Genomic DNA, 21,635 nt, shown 5'->3' on the forward strand with positions numbered 1-21,635 from the left:
CTTAAAAAAATGACTTGAAACTTACTACTACTACTATTCTCTCTCTCTCTCTCTCTCTCTCTCTCTCTCTCTCTCTCTCTCTCTCTCTCTCTCTCTGCTATGAACAGGTGTGTTTGTGTTTGTCACGTAATCAGGTAATTTTCATCATCTCGGGAATTTCCTGCTTCAAAAATAAGGACGAGTAAATATCCGGTCCTCCTCCTCCTCCTCCTCCTCCTACCTTTAGTCCTCTTCTATTCTTCCTCCACCTCCTCCTCCTCCTCCTCCTCTTTTTCTTCTACCTTTAGTCCTCCTCTTTTATTCCTCCTCCTCCTCCGTTCCCTCCTCCTCCTCCTCCTCCTCCTCTTCCTCCTCCTCCTCCTCCTCCTCCTCCTCCTCTTCCTCCTCCTCCTCTTCCTCCTCCTCCTCCTCGTGTTCTTCTTCTTCTTCTTCTTCTTCTACCTTTAGCCCTCCCCTTCTACTATTCCTCTTTCTACTGTCTCTCTGAAGTTCTCTCTTTGCGTTCAAGGGGCGTTGCGCTTCTCCGTGCCACGAATATTAACCCTTCAATACTAGGACACATTTTTACCTTGAGGTTTGTGTACGATTAGATAACTTTACTGACATTAGGAAGGATCTATGGAGGTCAGAAGGTTAATGGCCACAGTTTTCACTATTTTAATCCGCCATGAGTTTCTAAAGCTGTATAAAATCACCAAATAGTAAGCAGAATGAATATGGAAACGCGTCATGGCACTGAATGGGTTAAGTGATTATCTGAAGTCGAGTCGAGGATACGTAATATGACGATGTTGAGAATAATTAGTAAAAGAGAAAAAGCAGAGAATTAAAGGGAAACAGACAATTATCTACAAAAAGAAAATTAGAATAAAAGGAATGCTGATAAAACAAAATTGTACAAGGGAGTGAAGGAAAAAGAAAAAAAATCTTGCCGAATGGAGGGAAAAAAATCGAAAAAAAAAAAAAAGTCGATGGTCCATTGCTATTCCTTCCTCCTCTTCATCGTGACTTCGCCAAAATGACCCACAATCCTCCGCGTCACTGCCCGCGCTCCCGTACACCAGTGACCTTGAGACGTGAAAAGACGAGGAAGACTAGAACATACTCAACCAAAACCTAACAACAACAATAACAATAATCTACTGCCAATGTCATTCCGCTAAGTACATTTCATTGCTGTTCAAACGTCGACTTCCACGTGAAAAAAAAGAAGAAATGAAAAGTTTGTATTTTGTGAACGCAACGGGTGACAAAATACTATTAGACCATAAAATAAGTACAGACGAGGTGAAGAAGAAAAGAAGGGGAAGACGAGGGAGAGAGAGAAGGGAGAGAGAAGGGAGAGAGGAGGAAGAGAAGGGAGAGGTGACAGACAGGAAGGGAAAGGAAGGGAGAGAGGAGGGAGAGAAGGGAGATATGACGAAGAGAAGGGAGAAGTGACAAAGACAGGAAGGGAGAAGAAGGGAGAAAAGAAGGGAAAGATGACGAAGAGAATGGAGAGAGAGAGAGAGAGAGAGAGAGAGAGAGAGAGAGAGAGAGAGAGAGAGAGAGAGAGAGAGAGAGAGAGAGAGAGAGAGAGAGAGAGAGAGAGAGAGAGAGAAAAGAAAAGGAAAGAAGGGAGAGCAGGGAGAGGAAGAAAAGGGAGAGAAGAATGGAGATGAAGGGAGAGGTGAAGAAGAGAAGAAGGGAGATAGGAAGAGACAGAGAAGGAGGGATAGAGTTGACTGCTTCAGCGATTTGAGAAAGATATTACCTTTTTATACATGTTTTTTTCCACACAAACCAACAAACCAACAAGTTCCCTTTCCTTCCTATCCCGTCTTGTTCTACCTCCTCTACTTCCTCCTCTTCTTTCCTCCTCCTCCTCCTCCTCCTCCTCTTTACCTACTCTTCAATCTTCTCATTTCCTCGTTCCTTCTCTTCTTTCTTCTCTCCCTTTCTAGATTTCTTTCCCTGAGGAGTATAGAAGAATGAGAAACACAAAGTAAGAAGTAAATAAGAAAGAAAAAGAAAGAAAGGAAGGAAGGAAGGAAGGAAGGAAGGAAGGAAGGAAGGAAGGAAGGAAGGAAGGAAAGAAAGGAAGGAAGGAAGAAAGGAAGGAAGGAAGGAAGGAAGGAAGGAAGGTATGAAGGAAGGAAGGTAATGAACTAGGAAGGAAGGTGACGAAGTATAGTGTGTCTATAGACTCTAAGTGGCTCTTTGGTCTGGGTTTAAATGGTGTCCCAGGGAGTGCGTGGTTGTCAGATCTTGAGGAAAACGGTGATCTATTCCTCCTCCTCCTCTTTTTCTTCTACCTTTAGTCCTCCTTTTCTATTCCTCCTCCTCCTTTTCCTCCTCCTCCTCCTCCTCCTCCTCCTCCTCCTCTTCTTCTACCTTTAGTCCTCCTTCTATTCCTCCTCCTCCTCCTCCTTCTCTTCTTCTACCTTTAGTTCTCCTCTTCTATTCCTCCTTCTCCTCCTCCTCCTCTTCTTCTACCTTTAGTCCTCCTCTTCTATTCCTCCTCCTCCTCCTTCTTCTTCTTCTTCTTCTACCTTCTACTCTTCCTCTTTCTACTGTAGTAAGTGCGTTGATCAACAGAGAGCAAGTATTATTCACATCAAATCGATTACGTTATCAATAAGCTACAACGTTTTAAATCCAGGAGCCGTGTTAGAGTAGACAGACTGTAGGTAGGAAGGTGACGAACTAGGAAAAGGAAGGACGAAAAGAAGGCAATGATGAATGTAAGTGAAGAAATGACGAAACAAACAAGACTAAACTGAAGAGAGAGAGAGAGAGATATATATTGTACAAGGTTAGGTAGAGAAGAGTGAGTGTAGACAACAATCAATACAAACACAACAACACAAATCCTGTCATACGTAAACCTGCAAAGAAAAGAAGTGGGCCTTAAAATCTCCAGCCCAGAAAGGCACAGTTGATGGCCAGGTGAAGATTCATGCAAGGAAAATGATGACATGAGTAAAATTGCATCTTTTTTTTTTTTTCTATATTTTACGCATCAAATATGTATGTGTGTGTGTGTGTGTGTGTGTGTGTGTGTGTGTGTGTGTGTGTGTATGATGACTAGTTTCTCTCTCTCTCTCTCTCTCTCTCTCTCTCTCTCTCTCTCTCTCTCTCTCTCTCTCTCTCTCTCTCTCTCTCTCTCTTATTCCTTCCTTCTTTCTTGCGTGTTTAGTTCATACACATTCTCTCTCTCTCTCTCTCTCTCTCTCTCTCTCTCTCTCTCTCTGTTGTCGAGGCAATGCGGGAATCCCGCCTCTTCCCTCCTCCAGCCCTCCCTCCCCTCCCTCCTTCCTCTTCTTCCTCCCATCCACCCACACTCCCTCCCTCCTTCCTCTTCTTCCTCCCCTCCACCTCCTCCTGCCTTCCACACTTCTTACTTCTCTCTCATTCTTCCTCTCAGACCTACAATCTCACATATTTTACTTCTTTTTCTTCTTTATATTCCTTCGTTTCTTTTCTTGTTCGTGTTTCTCTTTTCCTTTCATAAACTTCCACATTCTTCTGGCTTGTGCTTTTCTATTTTTTTTTCTTTCGTGTATCTTTATTTTCTTGGTTAAGTTTTAGAGGAGAATGGCGAGCGGGGAAACTTAACCTGTACAAGCAAGGGATTTTTTTTTTTCTCTATAATTCGTTTTGTTTTCCCGGTAAGAAATTCATTCGTGTGTGTGTGTGTGTGTGTGTGTGTGTGTGTGTGTGTGTGTGTGTGTGTGTGTGTGTGTGTGTGTGTGTGTGTGTGTGTGTGTGTGTGTGTGTGTGTTTTTTTTTCTGTATAATATTCCTGGATTCATACTAGTCAAGCTTGTTTACCTTCAATCCTTCTCCTCCTCCTTCTCCACCTCCTCCTCTTTCTCCTTCTCTTTCTCCTCCCCCTCCTCCTCCTCGGCCTTTTCCCTCGTAACACTTTAAGATTTTACTTCCCAGAAAGTTTCCTCCTTTTTTTTTTTTCCCTTTTTCTAATCAGTCGCCCCCAACTAATCCCGTCAAAATAGAATAAGAAATAAAATCAAATAAAAACTCTCAGCCACGCACGACCAAGCGAGGAGGAGAAACCCATGCAAACCTTTATATAAACTTGATCTAATGTTGCTTGACCTAACCTGTTCTTGAGAAACACACACACACGCACACGCACACGAGAGAGAGAGAGAGAGAGAGAGAGAGAGAGAGAGAGAGAGAGAGAGAGAGAGAGACAGAGAGAGTATATAATTCCGTGGAACTTCCTGTGTCTCCATATCTTATTTCCTACTAGCCTCGTTTTCCTCACCAACAAAACTTGATAGACAAAAAAACTACAAAAATCCCCATAAATATAGATCAGAGAGAGAGAGAGAGAGAGAGAGAGAGAGAGAGAGAGAGAGAGAGATCCTTCCCACCACGCGCCTCCTGCTGCCCCAACAAGCCACGACAACGAAAAGACAAGAGAAAGCGCTGTGTACGTGGAATGGGATATGTCCAGGTGGATTTTGGGATGGGGAATCAGGAAAGTAATAAAGAATAGGTACACTGAGGGAGAGAAAGGGCAAAAGGGATAAGAGGAGAAAAGGTAAGAAAAAAAATATATAGCAGAGGGTAGAAGAAGAGAAAGGAGGAGATGAATATGAATGGGAAGAAGATAGGGGAAGATAACAGATAGAAGGTTAATTTAAGGCAAGGTATAGTGAGGGAGAAAGATAAAAGAGATAGAGAAGCTAAGAAAAATGTACTGACGGCAGAGGGTAAGGAAGAAATAGGGAGAGATGAATATGAAAGGGAAGAAGAAGGTAGGGGAAGATGTATAGGAAGAGAGAAGGTTAAGTAAGGCAAGGAAGAAGGGTAGAAGAGATAGAGAGAAGGTAAGAAAAATGTATTAATATCAGAGGATAAAGGAAGAAATAGGGAGAGAAGGTAGGGGAAGATGTAAAGGAAGAGAGAAGGTAAGGTAAGGTAAGGCAAGGCAAGGTAGTGATGAGGCTGTGATGGAAGGGAGGGAAAGAGAGAGCAGAGAGAGCGAGGGAGGGAAGAAAGAAGAGGACAAAGGAGATTGAAGTGGGAGGAAGAGGACAGGGAATGGGGAGGGAGGAATAGGAAAGGCAGGGGGAAGAGAGAGGAGGAGGACAGGGGGGGAGAGAGGAAGGAGGGAGAGAGCAAGTAGGTCAGGGCACTCCAGTCATGAACAAGGTAGAGCAGTCCAAATAGGAGTCGTTAAACTGAAGATCTTATTTATCTTTCTCTTCTATTGCTTCGATTTGTATACTATTTCAATACATGTAAGTAAATAAGGCTAAATGTTGAATACTTTTTAACTTGATAGCGTACAGAAACAAACGTAAAGAGGATTAGTACAAGGGAACATTAGGAAACAGCCTCTTGACCTACACGGCAATCCAAACCAACAAAACAAAAGCAAAACAATGAACCGACCACGTAAAAACAACAAAAAAAAAAAAGACAAAAAACAAAACTCATAAAACACACGACTGACCACATTCAAAGCACACAAAACACAAACAAAACACAAACAAAACAACCAAGAACTGACCACATTCAAAATAAAAAAAACAATAAAAAACAAAAATAAAACCAGTAAAACACACAGAACCACATTCAAAACACACAAAAGCACAAACAAAGCACAAACAAAGCAAACACAACCAAGAACTAACCACAATAAAAATAAAAACACAACTAATGAAAAAAACAAACTAGTCAATACTTGTCTACACGTGGCAGGTCAGTACTCACAAGACACCGCGAAACAAGAAACACCAAGAGACGAAACGCGAAGGAAGGACGAATATCAGACGAGAATTGAAGATAGAAACACACAACAAAAAAGTAAGAAAGTGCTCGCAAAACACAGAAAAAAAAAAAAAGGTGACAAAACACGAAGAAAGGACAAATATCACACGGGAATTTTAGATAGATATGAAGGAATGAAGTAAGAAAGTGCTCACGTAAGACAAGACACACCAAGACTAAACGAAACACGAGGAAGGAAGGAGGAAAGTCAAACGAAAATTAAAGGAAGACATACAAGAGAAAGTAAGAAAAAGCTCGCAAAACACCGTGAGAAAAAAAAAGGAGGGGGGGACAAAACACGAAAGAAGGACAAATATCAGACAAGAATTGAAGATAGATATGAAGGAATGAAGTAAGAAAGTGCTCATCGTAACAAGACACACCAAGAAGAGACGAAACACGAAGAAAGGACAAATATCAAACGAGAATTGAAGATAGAAACACAAAGGAAAGTAGGAAGGAAAGTGCTCTCAAGACACCGTGCGACAAGAAACACCAAGACGAGACGAAATGACGATGGAAGGAGGATAATTAGACAAGAATTGAAGATAGAAACGCAAGGGAAAGTAGGAAAGTGCTCTCAAGACACCGTGGTGAGACAAGACGTAACACCAAGAGACGAAACACGAAAGAAGGACGAATATCAGATGAGAATTGAAGACAAAAATAAAGGAAGGAAGTAAGGAAGTATACACACAAGACACTATAAGACAATTAAGAAACACATAAACGAGACGAAACACGAAGGAAGAAGGAGGACAAATTCAAGACGAGAATTAAAGGAAGAAATGGAGGAGGAGAGTAAAAGAAAGTCAGAGGGGCAAAGATAGATCGCGCACCACAAGCAACAACAGCAACACCAAGAGACGAAACACGAAGGAAGGAGGACAAATTCAAGACGAGAATTGAAGGAAGAAATGAAGGAGGGAAGCCAGAAAGTAGATGAGGGACACATTTTTCGTGCACCACAAACACGACAAAGGCAACAACAGTAACACCAAGCTTGTCTGTAGGGCGGGGCAGCAACCTCTGTTAACTGTGTCTGAAGCACCGCCCTTATAAACTGTAGAACAAGGTGAAGGTGAGCTTTGCATATCTCAGGCACCCTATCAAATGCTCTCTCTCTCTCTCTCTCTCTCTCTCTCTCTCTCTCTCTCTCTCTGGCGGTAAATATGGGACATGCCTTTATTTTCTCTCTTACTTTCTCTCTATCGGTATGTCTGTCTCGAACACTGTGATACTTTCTTATTCTCTAAAGCTTTATCAATCTGTTCGACTGCTTATCCATCTCTCTATTCTTACTGATGCATTTCCTCATACTCCATCCACGGGCCGTTTCCCTGTCCATTCATGCATTTACTTTATCGCTCTTCACTTCGACGGCGGCGGGGTCCTTCAGGGTGCTACATTCCGTCCCGTCTGCTCACGTTTCGCAGGGACACACGTATAGCCACCATCACCACCTTTTATGATCTAGGGAGTGAGCGATGCGTGGCTGCCGAGGTAGATGTGCCAGGTTAAGACAAGGTGGCCTGAGTTCTAATCAATCTGTGGTCTTAGAAGGTGATGCTTTGTGCCTTAGCATAGTTACGCGGGAGGCATATATACTAGAGGAGTGAGTGGGCAAGAACTGCATTCTTAAACACTTCTTCCTCGCGACATGGGTTTTCAAGGTCGTTGCTATGGTTCTAGTGATGCATTAACATTATTTCTACACGGTTAACCCTTTCAATATCGTGACTCATTTCCATATTCATTCTGCTTATTATATTTGGTGATTTTATTCAGCTTCAGAAACTTGTGTGAGGGTTAAAATAGTGAAGACTGGCCATTAATCTTCTGACCTTCATACACAGATCATAACGTAAATAAAATCGTATAATCGTACCCAAACTCACAGTAAAAAAGCGTCCTAGTACTGAAGGAAATAACAAGACACGTACTCTTCAAAAACTAGCTAGTCATCTGTGGCGTTTGTAAATATTAGCGGTGAGAACAAAACTTTTCTAGTCCAGGTGGAGCGGCGCAACACACGAAACAACATAATTTAAACCAATAACATCTGTGGAAAGGACGTACAGGACAGTAAACCATGAATAATAATAAATAAGAGCACTGGCAGCTATGACGAGCGGTGTGCATTATGTAATTGACGCATATCACTGGCTGGCAACTCCCGCCTGGATAAAAGTAAGGCCACTCTTCCAGCACCACCAGTCCTGTGTATCCTCTGCCTTGGCGCCGTGTGGGAGTACCTACGTGTGCCGAGTAACCACCGACACACGCACCAGCAGTAGCATCATGAGGTATGTGACTTTCTGGTTCCGCCGCGCACCTTACGATTTTATAACCAGCAATAAACAAGCAGTAGAATTTAACAGCTGTGATCTCAACCCTCAGCAACAAGGCATACAAGTGAAAAGAAGTGGATTTTCTAAGATTGTACAGTACCATACGAAATACTAGTTTGGTTCCTCTTTAAAACTGAGATTACGGTCATCAGTAGCGACGCAAAGGGAGACCAGACGCCGTATATGTTCTGATTTTTTTTTTCCCTTAGTGATTAAACGTTAGAATTCTACAAGCGAGATCACAGCAGCCCTCAGTAACAACGTATATAGTAGCAAGAGGCGACATTTCTCTATTTTATCCTACCACAACGAAAAAAATAATAACTCCTTCAGTATCATGACTCGTTTCTATATTTATTTTCCTTACTATGTGATGTTATACAGCTTCAGAAACTTATGTGTGGAGATTAAAATAGTGAGGACTCTGGCCAGTAATGTTCTAACCTCCGTAGACCCTTCCGAATGTATTTAAAAATCGTCTAATCGTACCCAAAATCATGGTAAAAAAGCGTTCCAGTACTGAAGGAGTTAGTATCATAATGCTGACACACCAACACCGAAAAAAGAGCGAATAAAACCTGCGTATTTTTGTTCTATTTGACAAATAAAAGAAGAGCCATATTTCGTTTTCATTTGACAGAGTTGGATCACATCGTGTTCCCCTCTGCAGCGGGAAGAAGATGCCACTCCTGCATGCACGCGCGTGACGTGATGCCGCTGAAGGAGAAAGAGGATCGTGTTCTCAAACACTTCTGTGCTTCACTTCCACTATTTCAGGATTTATTGAAGTTTACACGCTTTTTTAATGTGTTTCTATGATGCTAAAGAGAGAATGACAAAATTTCTACATTATTAACTAGGCAAACACTGTTGAAAACCCCGCTAATAATTTCAGTGGCCTTGAAAAATAGTTGAGAACAAAGCGTTTCAGAATACGGGTTAAAGAGGCATTGGTAAGAAGCATGAACGATAGAGAGTAGTAATAGCAGGGGAATGACAGCGACTGCAAGCATCTTGCCACTAAAATCTTCACTACTTGTATTCTCCAGTGAAAAAATCAAGATTGACTGTGATAATTTAACAGATCCAACGTTATCAAACACAAAATAACAAGAAAATACGACTAATAGTTTCTCTGTGGCTTTTGAGAACAATCCTTCGTAGAGTCCTTAACCTCTTCAGTACTGGGACGAATTTTTACCTTGAGTTTTGGGTATGATTAGACTATTTTATTGACATTAGGAAGTTAGAAGATTGATGGCCAGAATTTTCACTATTTTAATTCCCAAGTTAAGTTTATGAATCTGTATAAAATCACCAAATAGTAAGCAAAATCGAGAGTCCTTAACCCCTTCAGCACTGGGACGCATTTTTACCTTGAGTTTTGGATATGATTAGACGATTTTACTGACATAAGGATCTATGGAAGTTAGAAAATTGGTGGCCAGAATTTCCACTATTTTAATCCCCAAGTAAGTTTCTAAATCTGAACAAAATCACCAAATACTTAAGAAAAATTAATATGAAAACGCCTTATGGTACTGAAAGGCTTAAAGGCCAGAATCTTCACTATATCAATCCCCACGTAAGATTCTGAATCTGTGTAAAATCACCAAGTAGTAAGCAGAATTAATATGGAAACGTGTCCTCGTACTGAAGGAGTTCGAAGCGTCCTTAAACACTCTAGGGTGAAGAGTCAAGGCGAGGAGGAGTGGCAATTTGAACAGTCTCGGCCTTGTACTTAGATACGTAGGCTACAATTGTCCCAGCGGTGTAGGCACGTCCGGGGTTACTATAGAAAGGCCTGTGTGTCACCCCCTACCCCTTATCCTTCCCTTCCCCATTAGGCCTATCCCCTCCCTTCACCACCTCCGCGCCAGATGTCATGCGGGCGGGAAGAGAACTATAGGAAAAGAATGAATGTGAGGGTGAATTCCATTAAGAGACGACACAAAAAAGATAGTACACGATACTATCTCTCTGGCCACACACACACACACACACACACACACACACACACACACACACACACACACACACACGTTAACCCTATGTAAATAAATTCTCCATTTTTTTTCCCCAACATGACTGGAAGGAAAAAACATCTTTACGTTTCCCCTCCGTCCGTCCGTCCGTCCGTCTCTCTCTCTCTCTCTCTCTCTCTCTCCACGAGCCATGGCCGCCTGACAAAGCCATTCTCAAGCGCCACACAAGCACAAAGACTCGAGACGTGACTCATTCCTCTTCCTTCCGTCTGTGTTCTCATACGCTCCGATGAGAGAGAGAGAGAGAGAGAGAGAGAGAGAGAGAGAGAGAGAGAGAGAGAGAGAGTGGGGGAGGGAATAAGATAAAAAGTACACTGTGTTGGCTGACTCTCGTGTAAGATTACCACCTTAACCTCCTCACCATCACCACCACAACAATAACATAAAGCATAAGGTATCACTACATAACATTTGTTACACAAGGAAGAGCCACGCTTGGTAAACCACAATAACTACATTGACTTGAGGAAGGAAAGGAGAAGGAACACTCAGGTACTACATACGAAGGAAGAAACACCACAAAAAAAAAAAAAGTAAATAAATGACACTGAATTTGTAGCGTAAGTATAATTAATTCGCAAACTTCCAGCTTTTCTACTCAAATGTTTGTGATTATTTCTTACTTCCATTTATTTCAAGATACAAATGAGTGTACGTTTGGTTATAATTTCCTGCCTCTGTCCCAACCTTTCCTTCTTACGTATTGTACTGCATTTTTGCCTAATTACGGTCGTTCGTCAACTGAATTAGTAGTTTCATACTTTAAAGAGATTCTAACTACACACTTCCGGAGACTGACGTGTTTAGGTGTCTGTCTGTCTGTCTGTCTGTCTGTCTGTCCTTGGTTGATCCTTCTCGTTCCTTGCTTGTTAGCTTCCTTCTTTCCTTCCTTACGCCAAAACATTTGATTATGCTGAAAATTTGCGTTCTGACATCCACCTTCTCTCCAACTGCTTTCATATTACTGCGCCTCCGCCCCCCAATCCCACCTCTCTCTCTCTCTCTCTACTGTGTGTGTGCTTGTCCTTCCACAACTGATCTTAAAACAATAGTGAAAGTTTTATTGAGCAAGACTCGTTCACTAGTCATCGTCACCCTATCTTAGCGCTCTCTCTCTCTCTCTCTCTCTCTCTCTCTCTCTCTCAATAGCAAGATTATGCACATCAAAACATAAAAAAAACAAGGTCTAAATAACAATACAAATCACAGGACAACGCCACTTTCTTTCCCATTGACACAAGAGAGACCAAGCGCCAGACAGAATATATTATAGCTTAGCCTCCCGATCATGGCCGAGAGCACAGCCGAGACCTCCCACCGCTTCATCAGTAAACACAGCCAGAATTCCTTGACACATTAACTCCTCAGAATGCCAAAATGTCATCCGTGGAACTGCGCGCGCTTGCAAAATTCAACTGGTGTGTAAAAACGTGTTAAACAAAAACAAGGATGGGGGAAATTAATGATACTTCCTACCTTGCCTCCTCGATGTCTTCCGGTCGCTGTATAGAGCAAGGCTGCAAGGAGTGACGGGATCTCTCTCTCTTTCTCACTCAAGGGTTCGAAACTTAAGTTCGTATTCTTAGAACATTACATTGCTTCACCTCCACTACTTTAGAAGGCTTTATTTAATTCTGCACGAATTTTTTAAGGTGTTTTTACGGTTCTAGTTGCAGAGTGACAAGATTTTTACATTATTAATTGGAGAAACATTCTTGAAAATCCCGCTTATCATCTCTATGGCCTTGGAAAACAGTCGTGGTGAGAGAGCAAACTGTTTCTCAATTCGGATCATAGGCCCGTTTTCAGGAAAACTTTGCTCTCTCACCACGACTGTTTTCAAGGTCACAGACACGATTAGCCGGGTTTTAAAGAGTGTTTCCCTGGTTAATAATGTAGAAATCGTATTCATCTGTCACAACAATCGTAAAACCACCCTTAAAAGCTTGTGCCACTTCAACTAGAGACTTTTGAAGGCAATGGAAGTGCGGTGCAGAAGTGTTTGAGAATAAAACATTTAGGCTCAATTGAATGCTTTGACTGATTCTTCGTCTTTTGCATTATAGTTGATATATGGATGGACTTAGCTACCCATTAATAAGCTCAGCATAACATAGCCATTCTAATATCGATAGAAATAAACTGTAGAGAGAACGTGAGAGGGGAAGAATTAAGACAGCGATATTACCAGATCATACCCTCCCTTCCGTCCTCCTTTCTAATCTAGTAGGTACAACTATTTTTCTGCTATTCTATACTATTAGCAGCAGTCCGTACACACACTTCAGGGATAAACTTTACCAAGATTATCAAGATGTGAACTAAAAAAAATATGAGAGTGGTGACCGAGGCTGGAAATGTGAAGGCGCGTCTTGCCTCGCGTCCTTGCCTCGTTTACCTTGAGTAGTGTTATCTGTTCAGTAGTAGCAGCGGCAGTAGTAGTAGTAGTAGTAGTAGTAGTAGTAGTAGTATCAGGGCATCCGACTACGCATATTTTCATTGCAACTGAAATAAGTAGGCCATAAAGCCTACAGAGAGTTGGGAGGGCAGGTGGCCAAGGGCGCGATAATAAATGAGGCGGCAGGAGGGTAGCAAGGGATGAGGCAGCCGCGCACACGACTCATAAAAATGCTAAGGACGGTCTCTGGGCACCACCTGTATGTCAATAGGGTATTCCCACCACCACTGCCATCAATGCCAGTATGACTAACCCTCAGAGGAAGTTTTGCGCGCTGTCTTAATTGTTTATCTCGTTGCTCTAGGTATTTGCTCTGCTTGTTCAGCCTCTTCTACCTTGGCCGCGTCTGTGTTACCTAACCAGCGTGTCAGAGTCAACAAAGTAGCAACCCATACGCTGTTACGTCAGGAGAAGCGTGGTGTGGGCTGAGTGGCCACGGAAGGCGAAGCAACATTGTAGCCAATATTTAGTTCTCTCACCACGACTGTTTTCTATTTATAGAGATTGACTTTTCAATAACGTTTCTCTTGTCGATAACGTATAAGTGTTAATCTGTCAATAGAACCATAAAAATAGCCTTAAAAAACCGTGTAGCTTCAACTATAGTCTTTTGAACGTAGTGAAGGTGCGGCGCAGAAGTAATTCAGATAACAAAGACACTTCCTCTGCGCGACCCAGGCTAGAAGGAGGAAAATGTTTCATTGTGTGCATCTGGAGGCGGCGGTCAGAGCTGGCCTTCTTGCCGGCGTGAGGGTTTCTCTATTCCTGTCGGACCATTGGTATGCAGCTCAGGGCAACTCTCTCAGGCATCGCTTTGTGCATCGAGTAATTCCCCCCTTCTCCACTACAACAACAGGTTTGGAGGAGGAAGAGATGCTCGCCTGGCATGTAGTACTGTACAAGGACTGGTGGCCTGCGGCTGAACCCATGCTCAAAGGTAAACAGTGAGTGTCATGCATCAGCCTCACTGCCACCAGCGTCACTGGTCATTTGTACTCAGTGATGTCTCTTCCCCACAAACAAGCGGGCAAGCACAGCCATTGAAACAGCCAAGGGTCAGCTGTTCCTTCTATTGGGATGGCCACGAACTTGCTGATCACTCAACTAATGACCTTGAGGCTCCATGTCGCCGCCGCTGCTATTTGAAAGCCGCCATTACGCAAGCCTGAAGATCACGCACCGTACGAACCAAATGATCCAATGCATCACTGAGGTAAAGGAGCGTGCATGTCTTACTACCTTCCCTCCTACATCAGTTACCATTCGTGTCTGATAAAGTGACACCTTCAAGTCTCGTGCACTGCAAGGAATCTAAATATTCAAACTTCAGTGGAAAGATGAATAAATTGAAGGATCGAAACTGGGAAAGGTAGTAAAGATACATGAGTCAGCCAGCGAACCAAGATGATTACCATTATTCAGGGATCGTTAAGCTGACCTTGGCTACTCAGCCACTGCACTCGGTCCCGTCTTACCAGCCGCGGGGCACAGCGGGAGGCGCGCCACAGACAGTGCCAACACCGTGAATGGAGGTGGCTGTGTGCACGTGGCTCCTTCCCCCTCCAGGAATAAGATCACTACAATTTTAGTTGTAGATTGGGGCAGGAATAGCACCTCTCCCTCTCCCTCCCCCAACAGCCTCTCACCTCCGGCCGGTAACAACATACGGAACACCACCACCATCACCACCACAACCACCTTCATGTCTGGACAAAAACACGACCTGTTTCTCTGCGGGACTCCCACACCTCAGGCAGAGCAGGTAAATCCCCCCCTTCCTTCCTCAATGCCTGGGGACACGCGCCACTCCTTACTGTGACTTGTCCACTACCACCACCACCACCTACAGGGCCATCTCCATGTGCTATGTATCCAGATTGCCTCACATCAATAAGTAATGAATACATGAGTAAAGTATTGATCAGAGATAAACTCACTCGCATACACAAACACACACACACACACACACACACACACACACACACACACACACACACACACACACACACACACACACACACACATTTTCTTTCCCATTTTCGTTTACGAGATGCTAAGGATGATTAACTAGTGCGCCATTACGTGCACTGATAACACCCAACATTAAAACACAGCACGGGAATGTTAGAAAATTGAATAATAAAGAAAGGCTTGCGCTCTTCGCCCTCGTCCTCCATTGCAGACGGCAATCTCTTTCCTAGTGTTGTGCCGCGTCCCTCAAGTTTCCCCGAGGCCGCCAAACAGGTCGGGACAAAAAATTGCAGCCGTCTTGACGAGCCAATCCAGTGCACGTGCAGGCCTAGCACGCCAGCCTCGTGCCGTGGAAACTCACGCGTAATATCCATGCGGCTTAAAGGAAAAAATAGTAATGATAATAATAAAGTACAATGAAAAAAATCTGAGTGAAGATGCCAAGTGTTAGTGGAGAAACTCGAGAAGAGACAAGAAAGAAACTTATCTTAGGTTGTGTTGAATAATGTTTCATCAACAATCTTCTATTAATATTACGAACTTAATGTTTACCATCTATCATTTTTAACCTCATCAAATACATGAATGGATTGTAATGGGTCACTTCCTCTTATCCATACTCCTTCCCCTAGTCTTCATTCATATTTTGTCAATCTTCACCGGAAGTATAAGCTAATTTGTGTCCATTGCAGGGCGTGGGTGTGCGTGGCCGCGTGCGTGGTGGCGGCGGTGGGCGTGGCTGGCCAGGGTACCAGGCTTGGACTGGTGGCTGACCAACTAGGCGTGAATCCCGTGCCTGGGGGTAATCCCAATTGTGAGTGTCAATTTCCTCCATTTCTCTCATGCACGAAACTGTGAAGCAGATACTCCAATAATTAAGAATGCCAGTGTCTGAGAAGTGAAGAGCTTTTCTTCTTTGTTCATTGGTTAATACTAATGTCATCCATCCCCAGTGGGCAACATTGGAGTGGTGCCGCGCGAGGACCTGGACTGTCAGTGCATTCCCGTCAACCAGGAGTGTCCCTTTGACCTGCAGGGACAACCCACTGGCATCGTGACGCGTATCGCTAACACTAGGGTGAGTCACTCAGGGCGTCGCGGCAGTGAGGACCCATGACGAGCCCTTAGCAATAACCTGGTGATGTGAAGGCCACCCCACACTGTGCAGGGGCTTCAGTGACTAGAATGTCTTGTCTTATTACAGCCGCTGATAGACGGCCAGTGCGAGGTGAACACGATCCGCTGCTGCAGACTGAGGGATGTCACTGACCCTGGACCCGGCGTCCCCTTCCCTGGAAAATGTGGAGGAAGACAACGGGTTCCAAACTACCTCCAACCAATTCCTCCACAGGTGAGTTCTTGGCACACTGCTTGGCACTGTTTTAGCGCCTCGCCCCTTGTCACCTCAAGCATTCACAATCTGTCTACTCTAAAATAGCTCCTGAGTCTGGGTTTGAATGGTTTCCCAGGGAATGCGTGATTGGCAGATCTTGAGGAAAACCGTGAGCTGTCCTTGTAATAAGTGCGTTGATCAACAGAGAACAGGTATTATTCACATCAAATCAATTACGTTATCAATAAGTTACATTATGTTTTCAATACAGGTGCCATTTTAGAGTGGACAGACTATAGTCAATACACATCAGTCTTTTGCTAGTTCTTATGTGTCAGCTGTTAGTGCCCGTGCACTACAGTACCAGTCTTAACTTATTCTTGCCCACTGTAGTTCCTCCTGATTCTCCAACAGCCCAACATGCTCCTAGTGTGTGCTATTCATCTCCTTCCCCGGCGGTTTGTCAATAAATCTCACTATCAGCGTAAATTTTCTCGTAGTCATTAGAGTCAACTCTGTAACTTTTCTCGTACAGTCATTAGAGTCAAGACTGTCTTCCTTGGGACTACTCGGTACATTGTTATGGTGTGAGCAGTGACTGGCGGACGTGAGTGGCTTTTTTTCGACTTTTCCTTATTCTCTTCGTATAAAAAACATTCCAGCTTTCCATTCATTCATTCATAGTACGCTCGTCTTTCTATCCTGCGTTAAACTATCACGGTGAGCAATGATCAGTAGGACAGGCTGTCTTTCAACTTTTCTTCATTCCTTTGCATCAAACTGTCACCTTTTTTCCATAGCCACTTATCTCACGTTTGTCTCTCCCCCTGCTGTGTCCCAGGCTGACTTCGGCGAGTACCCGTGGATGACCGTGGTGCTGAACGCTTCAAACAATGGATATCTGGGAGGTGGAGTGCTGATTAATAACCAGTGGGTGCTGACCGCCGCTCATAAGATTACCACCAGGTTAGTCACTTAATGGCCTTAACACCAATTGACGCACTCTTCTATTTCTGTAGATCTGAATAGTGTATGGAAAGTCTTTGATTCATTCGTCAGTCTTCACTCAGATTCAGACATGAAAACAGGTATAGATAAGTCTGCGTAGGGTGAGATTGATTGATTGACTGACCACAGGGAAGTACACACCAATAGACTCAGGAATTAGGTTGTTAGTGCTGAGTTGGCAGTGTTTGAGGTTTGAAAGTTACACCGATTTATGGATTAGGATAATAGGTGGGTATAGGTAGATGTGCTTTATGAAGGAATTCCACGTGTAGTTCTGATGGCTTTTTGCGGCTTCTCTTGTGTTCTTATGAGTTTATCTAACGGAGCTGGGAGCTTTAAAGGATTGGAATGATAAGAAGATATATAAGTTTTACGAAGAGAATGACACGTGCAGGGCTGTTGGCTTTTTGTGATTTTTTCTTATGTGATTGTCTCGCATCTGTTCCAGAAATATTCAAGTCCGTCTGGGAGACTACGACCTGAAGCAGCCAGTAGACAACCCTCAATTCCCCCACCTGGATGTCGGCGTCAGGAATATCATCATTCATCCCAACTTCAACAGCAAATCTTTGGTGAACGACGTGGCGCTGCTGGAGCTGGATAGACCCGTCAACACCAACCAGTACCCGCACATCGGTCTCGCCTGCCTGCCAAACCAAGGCCAGACGTTCGAGGGACAAAACCGGTACGTACTGTACATACACACGCACGAGTGGAAATGCCCCTCGGAACTTGCAGTATAACATGACGTGGACGCATCAGTAATTATACGCAACGCTAAGTTTTGATTCTTGCGTAATTTTCGTAAATAAAGAACTCTGGAGCATCGTGTGTTACGTGATGCTGGAAACAACTATGGCAACATGCATTATAACTACAGCAAGAGATTGGCCCATTGCTGCGGTTTCTTCACTCAGACAACCTATCAATCACTCAATCGTAATTCTTTGACTAATAACGGAAAAGGCAGATGAGCATATTACCTGACGAATTCTTTCCCCTGCAGGTGCTTCGTGTCAGGATGGGGAAAAGACAACTTCGAAAGTGGCCGATTCCAAAGCATCCTGAAGGAGGTGGACGTCCCCATTGTGGAGCGATTCACCTGCCAGAGTCGCCTGAGAAGGACACGACTAGGAGAAGATTTCGTGTTGGATAGCAACTCTTTCCTGTGTGCCGGTGGCATTGAGGGCAAGGACGCCTGCTCGGTGAGGCTCGGCGGCTTTCTCCTGTGGGAGGGAGATTAAAGCTTGGTGTGACACGATGTAAAAACATGTATTCTGAAATAATTTACTCTCTTACCACCACTATTATTAAAAAATCACAGAGGTTTTTAGCCGGGTTCTCAAATTTGTTTCTACTGTTGATGATATATTTCTTAATTCGTCACTTGAATCTTAAAAACACCCTAAACAAACCGTGCTACTTCAATCAGAGCCTTTTGAAAGTAGTGGAAATGCAGCGCAGAAGTATTTCAGGATATGATCCTAAACAAGACCCAGTGTGTGCCGGAGAGTGACTAAGAAAAGTGTGTCATTACAGGGAGACGGAGGTTCCCCGCTGGTGTGCCCAACGAACAACGGCTACACGGTGGTGGGTCTGGTGGCGTGGGGCATTGGCTGCGCCCAGGGAGACGTGCCGGGTGTCTATGTCAACGTTGCCAACTTCGTAAACTTCATCGAGCGTTACACCGGGTGAGTAAGATTAGAGACCACGCCAGCACTCCTCCTCCTCTTACTATTTACTCATATCTTTTCTGCAAGTGGGATACTGGGCAAGGACAACAATACATATCAAAATGGGCCTACTGAGGTGCTAATCCCTAATAAAAAAAAAGCCTACGGAATTATAAAAAAAAGTCTTAGAACTTCTCTTCAAAGAATTAGAGTCGAAAATACAGAAGCAGTCGTGGAGTCCCAGAATTTATTAGTAAAAGAGGAGTGAAATATTGTTAACTCTTACCTTACTCATACTATTTTTTTTTTTTTTTCACCAGACCACTTCACTGATGCGCCACAACATGCACCATTTCCACCCTGCCTTCCTCCCCACATTGCATCACATGACACGAGAGAGTCACGAGCTTTTCAGATGCAGAGGATCGTCTGTGTCGGATCCTATCCAACACACACTGTGAGCTGAACCCAGGGACGCCGCAAAGCAAACCAGGATCCACAGACTGTCTCTCTGTGCAGCCCTGGACCGCTGAACTGTTTACTCTGATATTTAATATTTTTGTTATGCTGAATAAATTAATAAATCGGTGATGAAATTTTTATTCCTAGAGAGAGAGAGAGAGAAAGAGAGAGAGAGAGAGAGAGGGGGGGAGGGGAACTTGTGTATGACTGCATAGAAAAAAAAAAGTTACTTCCTTTTCGTATCCTTTATTGTAGTATCTCAATAAGCAATATTTTATTATCAGTGGTCATTCTCGATAAGAGATAACGTAGATAACGAGGCACAAACCACACGAAGCTTAGCCACCAGTAACAAAGTAACGACGAATCATCGATTACCAAGTGAATGGTTGTCAGGCATCGCTCACACGGAGGAACTCTCTCTCTCTCTCTCTCTCTCTCTCTCTCTCAGAGAGATGAGATAAGACTCCTCAGATTCTGCCTTTCGGAAATCAATTAAACAAGTGTATTCTGAAGCCAGGCTACGTTCCTTCCATCTGTAGGTCACTCACAGTCCTCATCAGAAACACAGGTATGCTTGGCCAGTTCATCCTCCACTCTCTGGATCACCTCTCCAATGGTGGTGTTGCCGCCCGCGCTGCCAAACACGAGGTCCAGCCGCTCACTCTTGTCCCAAACTTTGACATTCTTATACTTGTAGTACTGAATGCGATGCTGAGGTATCGCCAGCTGGTCCAGATCCACCATGGACAGATGTTCCCACGTGAAGGCAGTGAAGGGCTTCTCCACCACACCAGTGAATCTGTCTAGGTACCCGATTGTGAAATGTTCCTTGGGAAGATCTACATCCCACTGAATTCTTTTTCTCACATCGCCAGCAGTCCTTAGAGGAGGCTTCTTTTCGTCGGTTTCTTGGCGCTCGCTCTTCACTACTCTCTTGGGCTTGATGATCCTCGACGGCACCACGCCCGCAGGATGAACGTTGTGGCACTGCTCACCAAAGCGACACCTTCCCTCTAAGTAGAAGGAACAGATGGTCTTGGCGTCGGGCGGTGTGAGCACCTCACTCATCTCTGTACCGACAAGACTAGTCTCGACTTCTGTGGCTGTGCAAGACATCCCCGTGACGAGGCTGTGCTACTGTATCGCTACGCTACTATTGCACACTGAATGCTGGTGCGGGTGACGGTCCGGGCCCGGGACTGACTAAGCCTTTATATTCCTTCGTGGAGAAACGTGATGCAATACACGAGTTGCCCCAACGTGGTGCAACGCTTCCGCGCAGTGACGCACGCTCCCATCGACATCACTACTAGCTTGCGTTCTGCCAACGCCACTTCCCTCATGCGATTTTGTTTACGGTTTCTTTTTTCATATCAGAACTATACTCACTTAGTATACATTTCATTCTTATCTTCTAAAGACTATAGTATTTCTTCTGGTGTTTCGATACTGTTATCAGAAAGGAACTTGTCAGTATAATATCAGTGCCGATCCCACGCTCGTTAATCTATCACTTCCCTCGAAACTATTCTGTATGTAGATCAATGGTTTCCAACCTGTGGTACGCGTACCATTAGCGGTACACGAAGACCTTCCAGGTGGTACCACCTGCGCACTTTCGGGATTATATGCGACTTTGTTAGATTAAATTCAATCATTTCTCTGAAAAAAAAAAAAAAAACATTATTGCCTAACAGGATAATCTGGCATCGATCAGTTAGTGGAGATGAAACAGATACATTCCTCGTATTAGATTATTGTGTTCCTTGTTGTTAGACCGTTTGTGTGTTCTACTTGTGAATAAATTGATATTTGCAGGAATCGAGTTTTACTGGAACCAGGGACAGGATGTCCAAACGCTCGCAGCGGTTGCCGATTGTTACAACCACCTAAGCACTTTACCTTACGGTATAGAAACAGGATACTGTAAGATTATTACCCCCACCTAAACCATTACTAGGTAAACACACACACACACACACACACACACACACACCGGCCCGGTAGCTCAGTGGTTAGAGGGCTGGCTTCACAAGCCAGATGACCGGGGTTCGATTCCCCGGCCGGGTGGAGATATTTGGGTGTGTCTCCTTTCACGTGTAGCCCCTGTTCACCTAGCAGTGAGTAGGTACGGGATGTAAATCGAGGAGTTGTGACCTTGTTGTCCCGGTGTGTGGTGTGTGCCAGTTCTCAGGCCTATCCAAAGATCGGAAACAATGAGCTCTGAGCTCGTTCCGTAGGGTAACGTCTGGCTGTCTCGGCAGAGACTGCAGCAGATCAAACAGTGAATTACACACACATACACACACAGATCATGCTGAAAATCCGTTGACGATACCACCATCGCGTCAAGCATCACCAATGGAAACGGTGTCTCGTAGACACACGAACATTGATCGGTCACTCCTGCTCTGATCTGCTCGCTAGTGTCACATTCGCTTCTATGTAATGGTTCCCGGGTGCCTCGCCGCACGGTTGAACCCTGGGCTTCTCAACTCTCAGGCTGTGGTTGTCCTCTCCTGTAGCATCTGTCCTCATGCATCACCA

The 21,635-nt window shown here is 44.0% G+C and overlaps 2 protein-coding genes and 1 long non-coding RNA gene across 4 annotated transcripts in view; 1 reads left to right on the forward strand and 2 right to left on the reverse strand.

Annotated features, from left to right (window-relative positions):
• The window catches only part of LOC123508130, a 32,862-nt gene that overhangs the window by 7,119 nt on the left and 4,108 nt on the right, over window positions 1-21,635 (reverse strand). Inside the window, exon 2 of one of the 2 annotated variants that reach the window (XR_006675866.1) lies at window positions 17,934-18,176. The exons of the other annotated variant lie outside the window; for it this stretch is intronic. This is a non-coding gene — a long non-coding RNA (uncharacterized LOC123508130). The remainder of the gene's footprint in view (window positions 1-17,933; window positions 18,177-21,635) is intronic. 2 annotated transcript variants of the gene reach the window in all.
• On the reverse strand, window positions 41-20,272 carry LOC123508124 (leukocyte receptor cluster member 9-like). Its single transcript, XM_045261623.1, has 2 exons — window positions 19,503-20,272; window positions 41-97 (listed from the first exon to the last, which is right to left on the reverse strand). Exon 1 carries the CDS (start codon window positions 20,202-20,204, stop codon window positions 19,629-19,631), a length of 576 nt encoding a protein of 191 aa, XP_045117558.1. The 5' UTR covers window positions 20,205-20,272; the 3' UTR covers window positions 41-97; window positions 19,503-19,628.
• LOC123508120 (phenoloxidase-activating factor 2-like) lies at window positions 7,961-19,212 on the forward strand. The gene is made up of 9 exons (XM_045261616.1): window positions 7,961-8,090; window positions 15,302-15,423; window positions 15,563-15,687; window positions 15,814-15,960; window positions 16,784-16,908; window positions 17,399-17,635; window positions 17,957-18,155; window positions 18,490-18,641; window positions 18,944-19,212. The coding sequence occupies exons 1-9, from the start codon at window positions 8,086-8,088 to the stop codon at window positions 18,954-18,956; spliced, it is 1,125 nt and encodes a 374-aa protein (XP_045117551.1). The 5' UTR covers window positions 7,961-8,085; the 3' UTR covers window positions 18,957-19,212.

This window comes from Portunus trituberculatus, chromosome 24 (assembly GCF_017591435.1).
Source record: "Portunus trituberculatus isolate SZX2019 chromosome 24, ASM1759143v1, whole genome shotgun sequence".
NCBI lineage: Eukaryota > Metazoa > Arthropoda > Malacostraca > Decapoda > Portunidae > Portunus > Portunus trituberculatus.